At 43.2% G+C, this 19,870-nt stretch overlaps 1 protein-coding gene and 1 non-coding gene across 4 annotated transcripts in view; both read left to right on the top strand.

Annotated features, from left to right (window-relative positions):
* Positions 1–19,870, top strand: part of SPRED2 (sprouty related EVH1 domain containing 2) — a 123,825-nt gene that overhangs the window by 73,363 nt on the left and 30,592 nt on the right. For all 3 annotated transcript variants that reach the window (XM_070480264.1, XM_020888273.2, XM_020888274.2), the window contains one exon: positions 17,165–17,342. In XM_070480264.1, coding sequence (XP_070336365.1) covers positions 17,165–17,342 — 178 coding nt within the window. The remainder of the gene's footprint in view (positions 1–17,164; positions 17,343–19,870) is intronic.
* Positions 15,685–15,757, top strand: TRNAG-CCC (transfer RNA glycine (anticodon CCC)). Its single transcript has one exon. It is a non-coding gene; the product is annotated as a tRNA-Gly (tRNA).

Here is a 19,870-nt window from a genome sequence, read left to right as displayed (position 1 = left end):
AAGCAGCGGTACTGTTACGGTTGTCACACTGCGTTGAAACCAGTCCTTGGGAGTTCAGATCACTTAATGCTTTCCGTTTGGTTTGTCTGCTTGCTTGCTGTTGCTGCTTAGCTGCTCAGCTGTGTCCGAATATTTGCAACCCCATGGACTGTAGCACGACAGGCTCCTCTGTCCCTGGAGATTCTCCAGCAGAAACACTGGAGTGCCGGCTTCCCTGGTGGCTCAGATGGTAAAAAGTACTGGAGTGGGTTGCCATGCCCTCCTCCAGGGGATCTTCCCAACCCAGGGATCAAACTCAGGTCTCCCGCATGGCAGGTGGATTCTTTATCCTCTGAGCCACCAGGTAAGCTTGGTGTAAAGATTCCTCAACCTTATTAGCAGGTGACTGTCGGGCTGTGCTGTTTTGAGCTATTCAAGATATTCAAGTAGTGCCAAATTCCAAGGCCCCAAAATGAAGCCTACCTCTGGAGTTGAGGAGTTTTTCCTTGCTTGTCCTGTCTCCCCATCCCCACACCCAGGTAGGAAAACTCTTGGCAAAACCCAGCCAGAGCCGAGTAGAGCTGGCTGTTTCCACCCAAGGAGGGAAAGAGGTGTCTGTTAAGGAGACTGTCAGTGAGTGGTAACAACCATTTGGGAATGGATCTGTGATTCAGGTATTTTAGGAATTGATTAGGCTTTTGCGCGCTGACTTGGGAATCCTGCTTTTCACCATTTTATGTTGTTCTGTGGGGAAAATACAGTTGTCTAGTTTCAAACAGCTAATTTACAAGAAATCTTTTGGATCGGAACTCGTTTGTGACATTGAAGCAGCTGGGCCCCAATGTAACATGTGAAGTGCACAGTGTTGGTCTGTCCAAGGTCTGCAAGTAAATGTCCCTCTCCCATCTTTAAGCTGTGCAGCTGCTTCATTACCTTTTCTTAACATTGTTCCCCTTTCTCTCTGAGAGTGGAAAAGTTGGTACTGGAGCAACTGTCTTGGGTCAAATGATAAAGCTTGTAGGAAGAACCATTTGGGAAAAGAGAGGCAGATCCCTCTTCGCTTCTTTGCCTGAATTTGCTCCCTAAGTATGTCTTGGAGATTTTCCTCCATGTGGCTAAGGAGAATCTCACATCCGTGGATGTGTAAACCCAGCTAGATGGCTGGATTGCGCCTGTTTTATTCAAAGATCTTATTGTGTGTTCTTGGTCGCTCAGTCGTGTCTGACTCTTTTTGACCCTGTGGACTGCAGCCCGCCAGGCTCCTCTGTCCATGGGGATTCTCCAGGCAAGCATACTGGCGGGGGTTGCCATGCCCTCCTCCAGGGGATCTTCCCGACCCAGGGATCGAACCCAGGTCTCCCGCACTGCAGGTGGGTTCTTTACAGTCTGAGTCACCAGGGAAACCCAAAGATCTTATTAAACTTACTAAAACTCAATTTTCATCATTTTCTTGCTTTTTCATAGTACTTCGATAAACCAAGTTTGTTCCTGGGAACTTTATAATTGCATAATACCACTTGCAGTGAGGAAACATATCTGTTCATCTGTCATGGTTTCAGATCTTTGTGGTTTCAGACTTTTTCTTCACTTCGAAAGATGTTTTCAGTTGCATTTTATTGCTGAAAGTTTTCTGATACGCTTTTGTAGAATATTTCCTAACCCCTCTGACATGACTTTACAGCCATGTATTTTTTGTTTGTTTTGCTTTTTAAAAACACACTTTATTTTTAAATACTTCATTTTATTTGTTTTATTTATTTATTTATTTTGTGGCCACACCTGTTGACATGTGGGAATCTTAATTCCCTAACCAGGGATCAGGAACCCGAGCCCCCTGAGGTGGAAGCGTGGGGTCTTAACTACTGGACTACCAGGGAAGTCCTTGGCTATGTGGTTTTTTTTAAATGCAAAGTTAAAAAGAGGCCAAAGATGAAAAGGGACCTCAAAGGTCATCGGGCCCCTCCCCTTCATTTTATAACAATACATGAGAAATTGGGACTCAGTGGTAGAGTCTGGACTGTCTCAGCCAGGAGGGAGAAGGAAGTTAGCCACAGAGGTCATTTTTGTTTAGGGCACTAGTTAGGCCATGTAGATCCCAAAACAAGAATTGCCTCTGTTGGTGTGAAACTTTGCCAAACCACGGAGGACTTCCCAGCCCCACCCCAGCTCTGCGCTTTCTGCACGTGGCCATGTTATTGTGGGACCATCTCTTGTTTTCTCTCTGGTGTTTTTAATAGTCAGTTGTGTATTTTAAGAGACCCATGAGAACAACCTCTCTTATATACTCTAGACAACCTAGCTGAGATAGGAGACCTTTGCCATAATTCGGGACCTCTTTAAAACAAAATGTAGGAGGTCTGGGGTAGGAGTTGTTTAGTGATTGGATCTTAGTCCTTTGTCTCGCCCTAATGCCAGCAGCCTTAACCTAGTCCCTTCTCCAGGCTGGACTTTAATTTTTCCATCTAAGTGAGGGGTCTGGAATAGATGGTTTCCGTGATTCTTTCTGGCTTTAAAGGTATGTAACTAACTCGTGTGGCTCTTGACTAGTGATAATTGAAGACCTGAACTGCGCCTGCAGGCCCACCTCTACACACCCGGGAATGGAAGCGATCTAGAATTCTTTAGGGAGAACAAATGCTTCACATGGGCTTTTGTTTATTCGGTTTTTCATCTCTGATGAGGGAGGTGGCAGAATTCTAGGAGAAAAGGATTTAAATGAATTGGTAGTTCTTGCCTCCTGAAATGGTGTCCATGTTCAATGGCTCATAATCCAGTCTGCCTGTCACTAACAGAACATGCTGATTTTCCTCCCTGTAGGTTAAATTATCACCTCCTTTTGAGAACAGGTCTTATTAAGGACTGATTTGTAATAGATTTTGTAGGTTTAGAATTTCATACTACCATAGGTTGATAAAGTAGTTTCCTAACTTTTTGGCTAGGGTTCCCAGGTGACTCAGTGGGTAAAGAATCTGCCACAGTGCAGGAGACACAAGAGACGCAGGTTGATCCCTGGATCGGAATATCCCCTGCAGAAGGGCATGGCAACCCACTCCAGTATTCTTGCCTGGAGAATCCTGTGGACAGAGGAGGCTGATGGGCTACAGTCTATAGGGTCGAAAGAGGACGCGACTGAGCACAACCTTTTGGCCATGGTTTGCTTTGGAGTGGAGAGTGGTAGGTGGCAGGTGAAAAAATGGGAAATGTGTCCTGGGTAACGTGAGGAGAAGTGACCAGACTTTTCACTACCCTTAGCAGCATCTTCTAGGTTTAGTGTTGATCTCCATCTAGAATGAAGTGTTAGTCGCTCAGTCACGTCTGATGCTTTGTGACCCCATGGACTGTAGCCTGTCAGGCTCCTCTGTCCATGGAATAGAACACTATAAATTTTCTTTCTCTCCTATGTCTTCAAGTGTTCAGAAGAGTTGAAAGAAGTATACAGTCAATACTGCAGCCTACAGCCAGCATTTTATTGTTACTTCTTTATCACAACGTAGTCTATCCTTCCATCCATGCATCTATCCATCCATCCCTTCCTGCCTCCCTTGGTCCATCCAAGATGCCCTGTTGTTTTTTTATGCATTTCAAAGTAAGTTGCCAATATTGTGAGCTTTCTCCCTAACCGTTTCAGCATGTGGTCATTAAGCTCTCTCTTCGTTTCTGTTTTCTCTAATTTGTTGAGAAAGAAAGCGAAGATTTTTCAGAAAGTCAGGCGCGGAAGTTCAAGGGCTGCAATTTAAAGACCTGAATTGGAGATTATTAACTTGAAACAACTCCCTTTGCCATTTGTGTTTTGAAGCACCAATTTTTCTATTACATGTGTGCTTTAATGTGGTGAGAGTTAATTTTGTTTAGTAACCTAACATTTCCATTAGCTGGCCTTTGGGGGTTTAAATGTGGATCGTAAATACCATTTTTGGAAGGGTGTGTAAAACAGAGGGAAAGTCAAAGAAAATTATTGCTTTCGGAGAAAAAAGTAGGAGAAGAAAGGGTTCTTCAGCAGCGGGTCATTTTGTTTGTTTCAAGTTGGTAATCCTTTGATCTTGATTAATTATGAACTCCACTGAACTCCAGGCTCAGCGAAGCAGCAGACAGTAAAAGCAAAATCATAAACCTGGATTCAGACTTTGGCCTCTTGCCTGCCAGAACTTTCTCCCCACTTAGCACTGTATGATCACCCTGAAACTCACCCTTTAGGACAGAACCATTTTAGTCTGTAAGTAGATTCATTCTATTTTGGTTTGAATAAAATAAATTTCATTTTTTAAAGTGGTGTATTCTTGTCAGAATTGTTCATGTTTTAACGATTTTTGAGAATAACTCAGAAATCACCATTGATTGCCTTGAATGTTAATGAACTGTTGTGATAGAATTTCACTATAATTTCCTAAAATGTTTTAGGTGGTCTTAAAATATCCATGTTAGCCATGTTAGAGACTCTTTGTATAAGCCTATGATAGAATTAACATTAAAATAGGGACTTTGGGAAGGTCATGTACACACTGCTATATTTAAAATGGATAACCAGTAAGGATCTCCTGGATAGCACATAGAACTCTGCTCAACATTATGTGCCAGCCTAGATGGGAGGTGATTTGGGGGAGAATGGATACATGTAGATGTATGGCTGACTCCCTTTGCTGTGAAACTGCCATAGCATTGTTAATTGGCTAGTTAGTTGCTCAGTCATGTCTGACTCTTTGCAACCCCATGGACTGTAGCCTGCCAGGCTCCTCTATTCATGGAATTCTCCAGGCAGGAATACTGGAGTGGGTAGCCATTACCTTCTTGAGGGGATCTTCCCAACCCAGGGACTGAACCCAAGTCTCCTGCATTGCAGGCAGATTCTTTACTGTCCAAGCCACCAAGGAATCAGCTATATCCTAGTACAAAATAAAAAGTTTAAAGTTTGGGGAAAAAAATAAGACAATCATTAGATCTACCTATTTAAAAAGTAAAACACAGCTACATCGATGTATTTATCTTGTTGTTTCAATAACTGTCTACAGCCTATGTGGTTCCTGAATGTACCCTGAATGAGAAAAGGAATGAGAAGTCTAGGCAGTTTGGGGACACATTCAAGTGGGTCTGACAGCCCTGCCTGGTGAAGGAGATGCTCCTTGAAAGAGGTTAAATCAGAATTATCCCCCTCATGCTAGTATAATTGTCTTTTGCAATGTGACATCCCAGAGAATTGTTTGATGCTGGGTTTTTAAAAAGACATTTTTACCAAAAAATTTTTAACTTTGTTGAATTCAGTGGAATTGTACATTAAAAAAAAAAAGCTTTAATTATATTATATTTACTTCTAATTCTAAGAATTTGTGTTGGTGGAGTAGGGTAGTATGAGTTACTTTCCTAGAGCCAGTATTTTAAACTCAAAAATAATTAAAAATACATCCCAAGGACTTCTCCGGCAGTCCAGTGGTTAATACTTCACCTTTCAGCACAGGGGATGTGGGATAAATCCCTGGTCAGTGTGTTAAGATCCCACATGCCCCAGGGCCAAAAAACCAAAACATAAAAACAGAAGCAATATTGTAACAAATTCAATAAAGACTTAGAAAAAAAAAAAGAATGATCCACATTAACAAAGAAAAAGTCTTAGAAAACAATAAAATGCATTCAGAGCAGCAGCTAATTACCTGCAGTGTAGATACTTGAAGGGCTTCCCTTGTGGCACTAGTGGTGAAGAACCTGCCTCCCAATGCAGAAAACATAAGAGGATTTGATACCCGGGTTGGGAAGATCCCCTGGAGGAGGGCTTGACAACCCACTCCAGTATTCTTGCCTGGATAATCCATGGACCGAGGAGGCTGACGGGCCACAGTCCATGGGGTCACAGAGTCAGACAGAACTGAAGAACTTAGCATGCATGCATAGATCCTTAACAGATAAGGATACAGAGGTCCCAGTGGTTGGTCAACCAGATAATCCACCTAGGATTTATAGGGTGCCAGGAATCTCCAGTTGCCTAGACCCGAAAGGGTGGGGAAATTAGGATTTCTTCTACTAGTAGAGATTAGAGCAAACCATTTTCAAATTTCAAGAAAAAATGATTACTTTCTTCACTGATTGTTCATTTCTGACGATGAACGACCGCACCCGTCCTGCCCCATCTCTCCAGACTTGACCTCAGCCAGCCCTGTCTTCTAGCAGGGAGCATTACTCACCTCAAGAGGTAGTCGCTCAGGAAAGTTATATTGACACAGGGAGAGATGCCAAAGAGCCATTAAAAAATCTGTCTTGGACACAGCTCCTAAAATTGCCTTTCGGATGCTAAGATTTACTTCAGCCAACACTTCATTGCCCAGGTTTGAAACTGCCCAGTGTATGGTTTTACGTTGTACATTAGCATAACAGCCCTAATGCCTTTATCTTTATTGTACCCCAGTTAGAAGTGGTCTGTCATTGTGGATATTATAGAGTTAGTATTCTTGTGGTTTCTGAATTTAAATGTAGGCAGGAAAGGTTTTTTGGCTGAAGAGAAAAAAAAGAATTATAGCTCCATCCTTAAGGCATTGAATATATTAAATAAGTAAAATCAAAAGGTTTGGGTAAGAAGATTTTTCCAAAAGAAAAAAAAGTCAAGAGCCACAGAAATAGAATCTAGCTGAATCACTCTCTGTGGAGGCTGTATGCGTCCTCAGACTGCAGGTGATGAAAGCTTAGAGGTTAAATTTTAAATTGTGTTTTAAAGACAGCACAGTGGAGTGATTCTGATACTACTTTGTAAATCTTGCTGAGAAGGGAGCCCCAAAACCGGTGTTTTATCAGGTCACCTCCAGCACACCCTGTGCATCGTCGCCTCCCGTTCACAGTGTGGACAGGTTTGCCCTTGAAATTGGGGGTGTTTCCGAGGCGAGGGAGTGGGCGCCACCAGCAGCGCTAGCTTGCTTCGGCCAGCTGAAAGTGTTTCTAGCTCACCAGCGTGCTCCACGGTCAGTGTTTCCAGGCCTCAGGGATATCAGAGGACCCCTAACTGTCTCCAGAATTTCCTCAACTGTTTCCTCCCAGGCCTCTTAAGCCTCTGGCAAGTCACATGTTTAACTTCTAGCCCTGATCTTTGTTCCTTTGTGTCTTGGCTTCATTTCCTTTTCTTGGCCATTGTGGATCGCGTGAGCAGCAGCTACCCTCCACGTGGGGCAGCCGGCAGAGTCCGTGCCCGTGGACATCCTCGGGGCGTGTGTTTCAGCCTCACATGTCAGGTAGGGATGTTCGGTGCATGTGTTTCTCTGGCCCTTGTGGCCTGAAAGTGTCAGGTAGCACTTAGAGACTGGAAAACGCATCTCTTCACAGCACACTGTAACGTAATGGAGAAAATTGCAGATAATATTATAAGCAAAGGCATTGGCACTTATTTTGAATCACTGAAACACTAGTATTAAAATTTCAGTAGGAAAATAAAAGTACTGGAGGCCCATGTCTAATAAAGTTCAGCTTGCTCAACTGAATGAGCAATGATTTATACATTATTAAATTTAAGAATCATTCCTATTTCAAGTATCAATCGTATGGCAATGCCTTTTGTAATAATAGAGAAAATGACCCCTTATATGTGCACTAGAAAACAGTGTGTGGGTGAGGAGGTCTATTTATATGCTTCAGGGTAGCTAGGTAGCAAGAACAACAAAGATGCGGACTTACATGGGGCATGTGAGATGAGCAGGGGCACGCCCATACCGCCCCCTCAGTGTCAGGGTGGAACCTGGACAGGAGCGTCCAGCGGCCTTGCAGGACAGCACAGCTCACTGAGTATGATGCAAGATTAATGTAGGGATTCCTCGGGAATCCTGCAGTCCAGTGGTTAGGAGGGCTTCCCTGGTAGCTCAGCTGGTTAAGAACCTGCCTGCAATGCAGGAGACCACAGTTCGAGTCCTGGGTCACGAAGATCCACTGGAAAAGGGATACGCTATCCACTCCAGTATTCTTGGGCTTCCCCGGTGGCTCAGCTGGTAAAGAATCCGCCTGCAACACGGGAGACCTGGATTTGATCCCCGAGTCAGGAAGATCCCCTGGAGAAGGAAAAGGCTCCCCACTCCAGTATTCTGGCCTGGAGAATTCCATGGACTGTATAGTCCATGGGGTCGCAAAGAGTTGGACACGACTCTTCCACTTTCACTTTCCAGTGGTTAGGACTCCTTGCTTTCACTGCCATGCCCTAGGGTTCAAATCCCTCATAGGTGAACTAAGATCCTGCAAGCTGCCTGCCAAAAAAATTAAGTGGGGATCCCTAAAATATTTTCTAATTATCTTCACTCCCCAGATTCTCAGCCCAGCACTAGTAAAGGAGGAAAACCTATTCATACTCCACAGTATAAGCAGGAACCTCCCACTTTCAGCCTAGTTAGTTCCTGGATGAAGGTTATATCCCCTTGTCGTTGCAAGGCAAGCACCCACCACCACCACCTTCCAGGTATCATGTTATATATAGGGGTTCCATTCTGAAAACTCATTACATGCCATTTTAAAAATGCATAAATGGATCACAAAGATAAAACATATAAAAGTGCTGCTGTAATCTTCTGAGGATTAGACAAGATGAGCTACAACATCTCAGAAATGCAGGGACACAGTGAAGATTAGATGAAGAGGCTGCTTTCTTTTCTGAGTAAATCTGGTGCCTTGGCAGAGGGCCCTGGAGTCATCCAAAGTTACAGTGTTAGTACCTATTCGAGGTACATGGATTCTTTTACTAGCAGATAATTGGGGTAGGGCAGTTTCCAAGACAACCTGCCATCAAGTGTACCTCATGGCTGATGTCATGGATGTTAAGTAACTGAGGAAGCGTTTTTCTTGAGTGATCTTAGCTCATGTTGTAGTTCCCCCAACTCTGATTTCACGTAAACCAATTCTCTTCCTTAATGTTCAGAAAATTCCTTCTCTGCTTCTTAGTAGCCGCTTATTAGTATTTGAGAGAAGAGCTGGTGCCTTCACCAGAATTGGCTCCTGCAGGTCTTACATCTCTAGCTGCTTTTCTTATCACTGTTGACTGTAATGGCCTAACAATACAAATTTAGACAGTGAGCAGGCACCCAGTCCCATCACTTCATGGCAAATAGATGGAGAAACAGTGGAAACAGTGGCTGACTTTTATTTTGGGGGGCTCCAAAATCACTGCAGATGGTGACTGCAGCCATAAAATAAAAAGAAGCGCTTGCTCCTTGGAAGAAAATCTATGACCATCCTAGACAGCATATTAAAAAGCAGAGACATTACTTTGCCAACAAAGGTTGATCTAGTCAAGGCTATGGTTTTTCCAGTAGTCATGTATGGATGTGAGAGTTGGACTATTAAGAAAGCTGAGCGCAGAAGAATTGATGCTTTTGAACTGTGGTGTTGGAGAAGACTCTTGAGAGTCCCGTGGACTGCAAGGAGATCCAACCAGTCCATCCTAAAGGAAATCAGTCCTGAATATTCACTGGAAGCACTGATGCTGAAGCTGAAACTCCAATACTTTGGCCACCTGATGCGAAGAACTAACTCATTTGAAAAGACCCTGATGCTGGGAAAGATTGAAGGCGAGAGGAGAAGGGCATGACAGAGGATGAGATGGTTGGATGGCATTACTGACTCATTGGACATGAGTTTGAGGAAACTCCGGGAGTTGGTGATGGACAGGGAGGCGTGGCGTGCTGCAGTCCATGGGGTCACAAAGAGTCGGACACAACCGAGCGACTGAACTGAACTGAAGCAGGCAAGCAAGTGTTGTACATCCAGGGCTTTTAATAGAGCTGAAAAAACCACGTTATCGCCATGCATAAAACTCCATTATGTACAGCTTTCCTTACCTGTAAAGTATGGATTATATACATTTCTAAAACCAGGACAGCACTTTAAAAAAATTCTTAAGTAGTTGATACTTAATAGAACTCAAGAAACCACCACCCACTTCAATAGAATATGACCCATACCTTTGGCTTCTTAGCACATTTGATCCTGCTGACACAGTCTGTTGATTCTTTTTAAAAAGATAACAAGATATATATTTTATGCACCTATATTTTATACATATACCTAATACTTTAAAAACATATATATACACACAATTTGGGGAACTCGGAGAGCTTTTCTAAATCTATAAGCACAAGGAAGACTCAAGGTTGGTATGGGGGGGGGCTGATTGCAGTGAAGAGTGTCCCCCCACGCCCCGCCCAGGACGTGGTGTTATATTTGGCTCAGCTGGCGGCTGGGGGTTGTGCTGGGGCCAAGAGGGAGCCTGAGAGGCGGCGATCCTTGCTAATCCCTCTCAAGGTCTGGTGAAGTGGAGAAGGATGGAAAAGAGGGCCAGGAGGAAGTGAATGTATGTTTAGCATAATGGAGAGATAAAGGAGCCCTGTAATCAGATAAGAGCTGGCTAAGCAGAGGGGTGGGGAGGATTTATGGAGGATGTAAAAGTTCCAGGCTCCATCTCCGAAACCAAGCGGGGAGGGGTCGGAGCAGAGGGCCAGTTCCCAGATGGCAGATGGAATGATTCTCCTCTACAGGTGTGCCTGAAATAAAGGCTCGAACCTGTTCTTTATAAAGCTGCCTGGCATTAATAATTGCTGGAGGTCCATTTGGGGTTTCCTCCTGTTGTCCAAGGTCTGACAGCCTCCCTGCCACTCTGTTCTCTGACAGCTGAAAAACGCAGGCAGTCAGGAAACCCAGTCCTTTGTGGTTAGGAAGTCTGATCTTTTTTTTTTTTAAGAGAATTTACTTTTATTCTGTTTTTGTTTGTTGGTTGTTTTTTTTTTTTTGGCCTCACAGCATGGTGGTATTAGTTCCCCGACCAGGAATTGAACCCCAGCCCTCAGCAGTGAAAGTGCAGACTCCTAACGACTGGACTGCCAGGAATTCCCAGGAGGATGGTTTTTAAGGGGGGGGGGGTGTGCACGCGTGCACATATGCACAGCCCCATGGACTGTAGCCTCTGTGTGTGTGTGTGTGTGTGTGTGTGTGCACGCGCAACCCCATGGACTGTAGCCTGCCAAGCTCCTCTGTCCATTCTCCAGGCAAAAATGCTGTAGTGGATTTGCATTTCCTTCTTCATTAAAGGATCTGATTTGCAGTTAAAGTCAGCCTTTCCACAAAAGTAATTAGGATGGCTACAATCGACCAAACTTCTCATGTCAGGCACTTGACCTCGATTACTGCTTTTAACCCTCAGCACATCCCAGAGAGGTATCCTTTCTTTGTTTCTTGCAAATGAGGAAACTAAAGCTCAAAAAAGAGGCTTCTTCAGCTACTGAGGAGGCCAAAGCAGTGCTGACCTGTCTGGCTCTAAACATTGTTTACAGACACGATGATGCCTCATCACCATTTCCTACAATGACTTTGTTTACTTCTGTAATGTGGTCCAGACAAGGCCTGCTTTTATTCTGAAGAGACCTTATTAGAACATAAAGGCCTGAGATCCAAAACTACTTGTACCACCTGGGAATCAGCACCCCAAAATAATTTAGCTTTGAACTTGCTCTTTCTATCCCTCCCCATCCTACCAAAGGATGTCACCTATGTCTGCTCCATGTTGATTGATCACAAAACAGCAAGTCCTGTTTTGACAAATAAGGCCACATGTGGGGACCATAAAGCTTAGTCATTAAAGGAACCACCTTTGATCAGATCCCCAGCCCAATCTGGAAAAGCCAATATTACTCAAAATGCACCTAAAGAATATGGTGGTGTGTGGGTGGCGGTCAAACACCATTTGTAGTGACTTTTTTGTTTGTTTGTTGTGGGGTATAGCCAATTAACAATGCTGTGATAGTTTTCAGGTGACAGCGAAGGGACTCAGCCCTACATGTATGTGTATTCCTTCTCCCCCAAACTCCCCTTCCATCCAGGCTGCCACATAACATTGAGCAGAATTCCGTGTGCTACACAGTACATCCTTGTGGGTTATCCATTTTAAATATAGCAGTGTGTACATGTCCATCCACAGCTCCCTAACTATCCCGACCCCCCACCCCCAGCAACCAGAAGCTCGTTCTCTTTCTGGGAGAAAGTCTGAGAGTCTCTTTCTATTGTGTAAGTTCCTTTGTGTCATTTCTTTTTAGATTCCACATATAAGGATTGTCATACTGTATTTCTCCTTCTCTGTGTAATGACATTGATTCTTACGGTCAGTTTAACTCAAGTTCAGACACTAGGGCTCCATTCAGTTGGTGTTTGGACCCATGCCTGGAACTTCACCAGGTCCTCATCAGTTACACGGTTTAATAGCTGAAACTTCCAGAAGCATGAGGTGGTGGTTGTTTTTGACAATAGCATTTTGGGAACAATTTCTTGAGCATACCAGCAGCTTTTTCCTTGTAGAAATGAAGAAATGAATCTACTTTTGCTTTCCTGCTGCATCCCTCGCCCCACAAATAAACCCCACATCGGGTCTAAACATGTTGTTTAATTCTTTCCAGAAGGAGGCAGGGAAGGTGGGAAGGGAGCATGCCTTCTTTATACCTTTCTGGTAGGAGAGTTCATTGTCCTCTCTGTTCCGGGTGGGGTGAGGGCCTGGATAACGTAAACACACCACAGATAGGAAGCAGTTGGCGTGCAGCCATGCAGCTGGGTTATCCAGACATCCTTCGCAGCTTTTAGGGCAGCACTTTATCCCCCTACCTTGTTTTAAATAGCCAGTTGCCTCCGTTAATGCTGGCTGTTAGGGTTGTTGCCAGAGGAGATGGGGGCTTTTCCCCCACCTCACTCCCAACAGACACAGCACATCAGAGAGAGGTCTGCCCTTGGGAAGGGGCATCAGAGAAGTCAGAGCAGCAAAGAAGATGCTGCAGACCACAAGCAAAGGCCAAAATGCACCGCCCCTCCACTCTGGAAGGCAGGGTTGGGGTGGTTTTTGTTTTTTTGATGAATAATTTTTTTTTTTAATGCTCTTTGGAAATAAGTTGATGGCACTAACATAAGTAGTGCAGACTTCCCTTTTTCAAGTTTACTTAATCCCTTCAAAGGAGAGAAAAGCACACAGCTGCAAACAAAGAAGTAAAAGTGTGCTTTAGCAAAAGGTGTGTAGAGTTTCTGTTACTCATCTTGGCCATTTCCTGTTGGGATTCCTGCAGTATGTTCATAGAAGATTTGAGAAAGCTGTTTCATACTGGAGAATGACACATCTTGGAAACCCCTAATTTTTCTAGAATAAATGGGGAAGGAGGAGGAGCATATTTTCAAATTGTATGTAACTAAACAAATGTTCTTAATCTCTCTGATCTAAAGGAATATGCATGTTGAATCCTGAGGCGAGTGGATTAATGATAGAAACCGTGTGGCTCTTTAAATTCAGTGTTCCTGTTAATAAAAAGGAAATCTTTAGCCTATCCCAGTTAAGCTGTTGCGGCTCATAAGCAAATGAGTATTGAACACTGAATTTTCTCAGATTTTGTTAGCTACAAATATTTTTTTTTTGAGCCTGTTGACAAATATTGTCAGTTTAACTCCATCATTCCAGAACCCAGTAAGTATCAGACATCACTCTGTGTTCTCAGGATACGGCAGTAAACAAGAAGGGCAAAGTCCCTGCCCGCACAGGGTTTACATTCTAATTGGGCAGAATGGGCTGACAAATAGGCAGATGTTGATTTAGTAGCACGTAGAGAGACAAAAGTGGAGAAGGCAATGGCACCCCACTCCAGTACCCTTGCCTGTTAAATCCCATGGATGGAGTAGCCTGGTAGACTGCAGTCCATGGGGTTGCTAAGAGTCGGACATGACTGAGCGACTGCACTTTCACTTTTCACTTTCATGCATTGGAGAAGGAAATGGCAACCCACTCCAGTGTTATTGCCTGGAGAATCCCAGGGACAGGGGAGCCTAGTGGGCTGCCGGCTATGGGGTCGCACAGAGTCGGACACGACTGAAGCGACTTAGCAGCAGCAGCAGAGAGACGAAAGGGAGGAGAGGATGACAGAGGACAAGATAGTTGAATGGCATCACCAGCTTAATGGACCTGAGCTTGAGCAAGCTCTGGGAGATGGTGAAGGGGACAGGGAAGCCTGGCGTGCAGCAGTCCATGTGGTCACAAAGTGCCGGACATGACTGAGCAACCGAACAACAGAGAGAGACAAAGCACGATGAGAAGATTTAAGAGAGGGATGGAGGGTGCTCCTTATACATAGCGGACAGAGAAGTCTTCTCTGATGAAGTAACCTTGGACAGAGATGGGAATGAAAGAAGGAAATGAGCCTGGTTGGTGTGTGAAGAGAAGAGTAGGAAATGGGGTTAGAAGGGAAGGAAATAGCAAGTACACACCCTGGGGTAGGGTGTGTAATGTGGAGGACCAGCAAGGACAGCAGGACTGAAGTGGGGTTTAGCAAGGAGGCGAGTAAGATAAGCCCTAGATTTTGACTTTTACCCAGAAAGTAATATAAGAAGCTATGGGAGGGTTTGAATAGACTGTCTTAATCTGAGTTACCTTTCGACTTGCTTAGAAAGCTGGACAAGAGTGGAGGTAAAGAGACCAGTTAGAAGGCTGTTGTAATTGTCGGAGAAGTGTTCTGGACATATTTCAAAGGAAGAACCAGCAGGATCAGAGGTGTCGGGAATCACGAGTTCAACCTTAAAATGTGTTAATTGGGGTGCCTGCTAGATGTAAAAAAAGAGAAATCTCATGGGCAGTTGGCATTACTCATCAGAAACCTAGGGAAGAGGCCTGGGTATAGAGACGTGAACTAGGGCACTGTTTGCACATAGAAAATATTTAAGTATTGTTGTCAGCCCTAGCTTGGATCAGGGATGGTTTACCCACAGTTAAAGGGGGAGAGGCAGCAAATACTGGTACCAAGCAGTAGGCATGCTCTTGGGTGCCAGTGCAGGGTCTCTTCAGAGTGTGTCTATTTTCTTAGTAAAATGAAAGCAAACTCTTCCATCATCTGAGAGAGTGAGGGCAAGAGAACGTGTGAAGCAGTTTTCTTGAGGATGGATCAGGGACATGTAGCAGGATGCTAGGTGGACACACTTGGGTTTAGTGGTCAAAACTAGACCTATGAGCAGAGAAGAGTGGGGTCTTTCCCTCTATGTGTGGCAGCCTGAGGGCAGGTATGGAGCGAAGTGGATGGTAGGATTTCACCAGGCAACTTCACTGAGCAAAGAGAAGGCAAACACGTTTAGGTTTTGCATGAGAGCATCGCAACAGACCGTGGAATTTAAATTGTATAAAGAATCAAGTGAGAACATGAGCATGTAGAGAATATGGCACAAGAGATCGTTGGCCCCAGTGGGGTGACAAATGATTGGAATCTAGAGAGTGAACTGCAATTGAGAAATGGTGGCTGGGGTGTAGCATGCTGAAGACTGACAAGGTCAAGAGAGTGATCTAGGCATGAGTGGCTAAGACAAGGTTATTGAAGGAGAAGAGTTCCAGAAACTGAGAGGTCAGCGGATTGGAAGGATACTATGCGTGAATAAAGCAATTATGAAGAATCATACCAGAGGTCATGATGAAGAGATGAAGGGACAGTCAGCCCACTTGCTAATATCTCCAAGGAACCAGGGGATGTGACCCAGAGATCTGAAGAAGATTGAAGAAATGCAGGGTGGGGGGCGGTCCGTGGTCAGACTTGTGAGCTTCAGAGGAACTGGAGAGAGCCCTGTAGCCTGCAGTAGAGGTGAATACCCCCACCCACCATCTAGACTCAGCGGGGAAGGAAGGCAGCCACATGAGTGGGCCACGTGACTCGGCCAGAACACAGTTTCATTTCAGTTAAGAAAGTGAAAGGAGGGACTTCCCTGGTGGTCCAGTGGTTAAGACTCTGTGCTCCCAATGCAGGGGTCCCAGGTTCGATCCCTGGACAGGGAACTAAATCCTGCATGCCGCAACTAATAGCCAGTATAGCCAAATTATAATAAAGAAAGAATTTTTTTTTAAGTGAAAGGAACTTACATGAGATACCTGGAGTAGTCAGATTCATAGAGATGGGGAGTATGATGGTGGTTGTCAGAGGCTGGGAGAGAGGAGAATGGGGAGTTACTGTTGAATGGGCACAGTCAGAGTTTCCATGAAAAAAGTTATGGAAATGGATGGTTGGTGTTCTGGTGATGGCCGCAGAACAGTGCGAATGTGCTTAATGCCACAAAGTGACACCCTTAAAATGGCTCAAATGGTAAATGTTCCATTATGTGTGTTTTACCACAATAAAAACAAGTGTGGAAGGGAGGACTGAGGAAGCAAAGGGGATGTTGGCTCTGGAGTCCCAGGGGAGGGGAGTTGGGTAACAGTTGTGGATGAGCTGCAGGCGGTGGTGGGGAACCTGGGAGGCTTTACCTTTAGGGGTGAGTGAGGTGAGGAACGTGGGGCAGAGGGGCGGTCTGAGTGGTCTCTGGCAGATTGCAGGGCGCTTGGCCAAGCTCTGAGCACTGGGTCTGGGTGGTAGAGAGGATTCTGTGTTACTCTGCATTTTTGTTTCCTTAGAACCTGGTACCCACCTCGCATATAGAAGTTGGGAATATATGTTTGAAGGATTAAAAAAAGGAATGTTATAACAAGAAAGAAAACAGCAGGAGAGAATTTAATGGCTTTGTAAATTTCCCGAAAAGTGATGGAGAATGAAAAGAAGCTAGAGTTGGTCTCTGGAGGAGAAAGAGGATTTTTGGCCAATGTGCAGAAGAACTTATTGCGAAATTGAAGTTTAGACTGGAAAAAATAAAGTCATAAACAGAAGGCTTACATGTGTAAAGGATATTGGAATTGAAATATTTTCCCACCTGTATATGATCCCACGGTGAATTTGTGATTTGGGAGTGGTTATTTTCTTCTTATGCTAAGTCAGATTATGCTTTATAAAATGTTAAACCATGTTCATTCATTACAAACCAAGTTTTTAGGGTTGAAACCATAATGTCCTCTTCTGTTAATAGATTTGTCTTTCCTAACTTAAAGATACTAAACTGTAGACAGCAGTTCTTTCATTTTATTATTAATACTTCCGCCTGGATACTGGAAAATGTGCTTGCATACATCCTCAAAGACTCACAGATATTTTTTAACAACTGGGCATCTTTCTTTTTTAAATTAAATTTTATACTGAGTTTAAGAGTTTGGGTTTTTCCCTGAACACTGACATGGGTTACCTTTCAAGTTTGTTGCCAGGCATAGATTTTCTTTTGATGAGTCCCAAAAATGCTGGCTATGGTCACCTTGCTCTGTGAAACACATCCTTCAGCTCCAGACCATTGTCATGCCCCATTCTTCTTGTTGTCTTTTTAGTGACAGCTATATTGTGCGTGTCAAGGCTGTGGTTATGACCAGAGATGACTCCAGCGGGGGATGGTTCCCACAGGAAGGAGGCGGGATCAGTCGCGTGGGGGTCTGTAAGGTCATGCACCCCGAAGGCAATGGACGAAGCGGCTTTCTCATCCATGGTGAACGACAGAAAGACAAACTGGTAATGGCAGATGTCAACGCATGGGTTAAATAGTAACGACTGATTTCTTGATGTTAAAATCATAGTCCTTTTCCTGTAGGTATTTCTCCCCTTCTTTCTCTGACTTCAAAATCTTGCAAGAGCTTCCAAAGATAGAACTCCCAGAGCTGGCACCAAATTGCAAAACCTAACCCAGGCTTTCCAGTGAAGTCACTTTCTACTACACACCATATAACTCAGATGCTTAGAAGTGGTGCATTTGGCGGTCATATTTGCGTCTTTGATTAATTAAGCTGTCTTTCTCTCACTGTAACAAGATGTTCAAAACAGAAGTATGTTCTTTATTATGTATCACATTGTAGTGATCTGTGAAGTCAGAGTTTTTTTAAACGTTGGGTTTATTCATGGAGCATGCCATCAAGGTCAGGCTGGAGAGAGGTAGAATGCAAAGAGGAAGTCACCCTGATAATTTTGTTACTTCTAAATTAATGTTTATCTTAAAGATACTGCAGCTTCTATTTCATCAGCTAATGAATAAAACATACTTGGGGAAAGAAAGTAATGGAAAGCAGTGGCATTACACTTCTGTGATAATTCTGTATGCTTAAAAATACGCACTTTGGAGAGTACTCATGACCTCACAAGGATGGGGGCATTGATAGTTTATAACATACATTTTCATGAAGGAATTGAATGTCCAGTTCTGTTATGAAGGAATCTATGATATGAAGGAAAATTGAGGGTCTAAGTCTACTTTTAATTGGATGCCTTGGACCTGGAAGAACATAGTCCTCCGTATATTTGATTCTGAAATGTATACTCCAGAGCCAACCATTGATTCAAAATGTGCAGGACCCCAACAGAGAAAGTACAGAGACACCACAGGAATATGTCTGGTACATTTGAGACCCTTAAGAGTGGCATCTGTTGAGTTTTATGTGCTAGGTATACAAATTTAATCTTCTTTTGCCACCACTTCTTAGGGTTTATAAAGGTTACAAAATAGATAAGGCAGAACAATTTCTAAACATTATATATGGATTAACAGAAATGGTGTTTTCACATTTGATTCATTTCTGAAAATGAAACGGAAATGTAAAGGGAGACTATTTTAAGAAATGTGGCCATTCAAGAAATTCCTTACATAATAGTCAAATAGTTAAAACATTCTTGTTTATTAGATATTCACAATGAAGGCATTATACACTAACCAAAAAAAGTAAAATACCCTTTATCCAGCATTTTCCTAGGGGCTAAGTACAATTCTAGCCCTTCAGTTAAGGTACATCATTGTATCTTTACAGCAGCTTGTATAGTTATATCTGAAGAAACTAAGATTCAGAAAGACTCCTTGTTGTAGGTCCTATCAGGGGACCTGAAACGAGTATTTGATTCCCTCTCACCCTGACCCTAGGTTCGATCCCTCGGTCGGGAAGATCCCCTGGAGAAGGGAATGGCTCCCCACTCCAGTATTCTTGCCTGGAGAATTCCATGGACAGAGGGGCCTGGGGGGCTACAGTCCATGGATTCACAGAGTCGGACATGACTGAGTGACTAATACCCTGAACCCAAACTGGGCCAAAGTCACATGTGCACAGCCACCTTTAACCCTTTGGTATAGTTTTTTCCCTTTGTGCATATTTTTACTTTTACCTAGCTGTAATCAGAGCTCATAAACACTTTTATATATCTCATAAGAAATTTTCCATGTTGCTGGTATCAGGTTGATGTTCATTGTTTATTTGATGATCTCCTTAGTGTCAAATATTAAGATTGTCTCTTTCCCTCTTACCCCTGTATTATCTACCTGCATTTTCCACACTGCTGTCTACTTGGAATAATTTAGGGGGAGGTCAAATTTTTATGGCTTTTTATACTTATACAAAGAGCTGCTACCAGCATATACGAGAATTTTCTTTAACACATTGAGGCTCAGATATTTTAAATCTTTACCAATTTGATTAGGATAACCGTGGTATCTTATTTTTGGTCAGCAATAAGATCAAATGTTTTTCTGTTAAACACTGAATTATCTGTCAGTGTCCTTTGCATATTTACCTTTTGGGGCCTGATTATTCTCCTTGATATGTATGCCCTCCAAGTATAACAAAGATAATCATCTTCATCTGTCATTTTTACTACAGATATTTTTATAATCTGTTGCTTGCCTCTTTTATTTTAGTTGGCGTTGTTTTCCTACAAAAATTTTGATAGAAAATTTTTTTTCACTTTTTCCTTTTTATTTTTATCATTAACTACTTTTATGTTAGCAGATTATCTTCCCTGAACAGTTATATATTTTTAGGTCTGTTTTTTCCTGGTATTTCTATGGTTTGTCATTAGAATATGTCAGCCCCTTCATTTAATAATTATTAATTAATAATTCAGCCCCTTCATTTTATAAATACATTTATAAACTTGTTTCTTATCACTGGCTTGAACATAATAATTGTAAACTTCTACAATTTCATTTGAGGCACTTTATGTAAATAATCTCAGTTATATTCCTGCCACATTCTAAAGGAGGAGGAGACTATTATTTCCAGTTT

The sequence above is a fragment of the Odocoileus virginianus genome, chromosome 2, assembly GCF_023699985.2.
Source record: "Odocoileus virginianus isolate 20LAN1187 ecotype Illinois chromosome 2, Ovbor_1.2, whole genome shotgun sequence".
NCBI classification, from domain to species: domain Eukaryota; kingdom Metazoa; phylum Chordata; class Mammalia; order Artiodactyla; family Cervidae; genus Odocoileus; species Odocoileus virginianus.
This window is presented reverse-complemented; position numbering and strand designations above follow the sequence as displayed.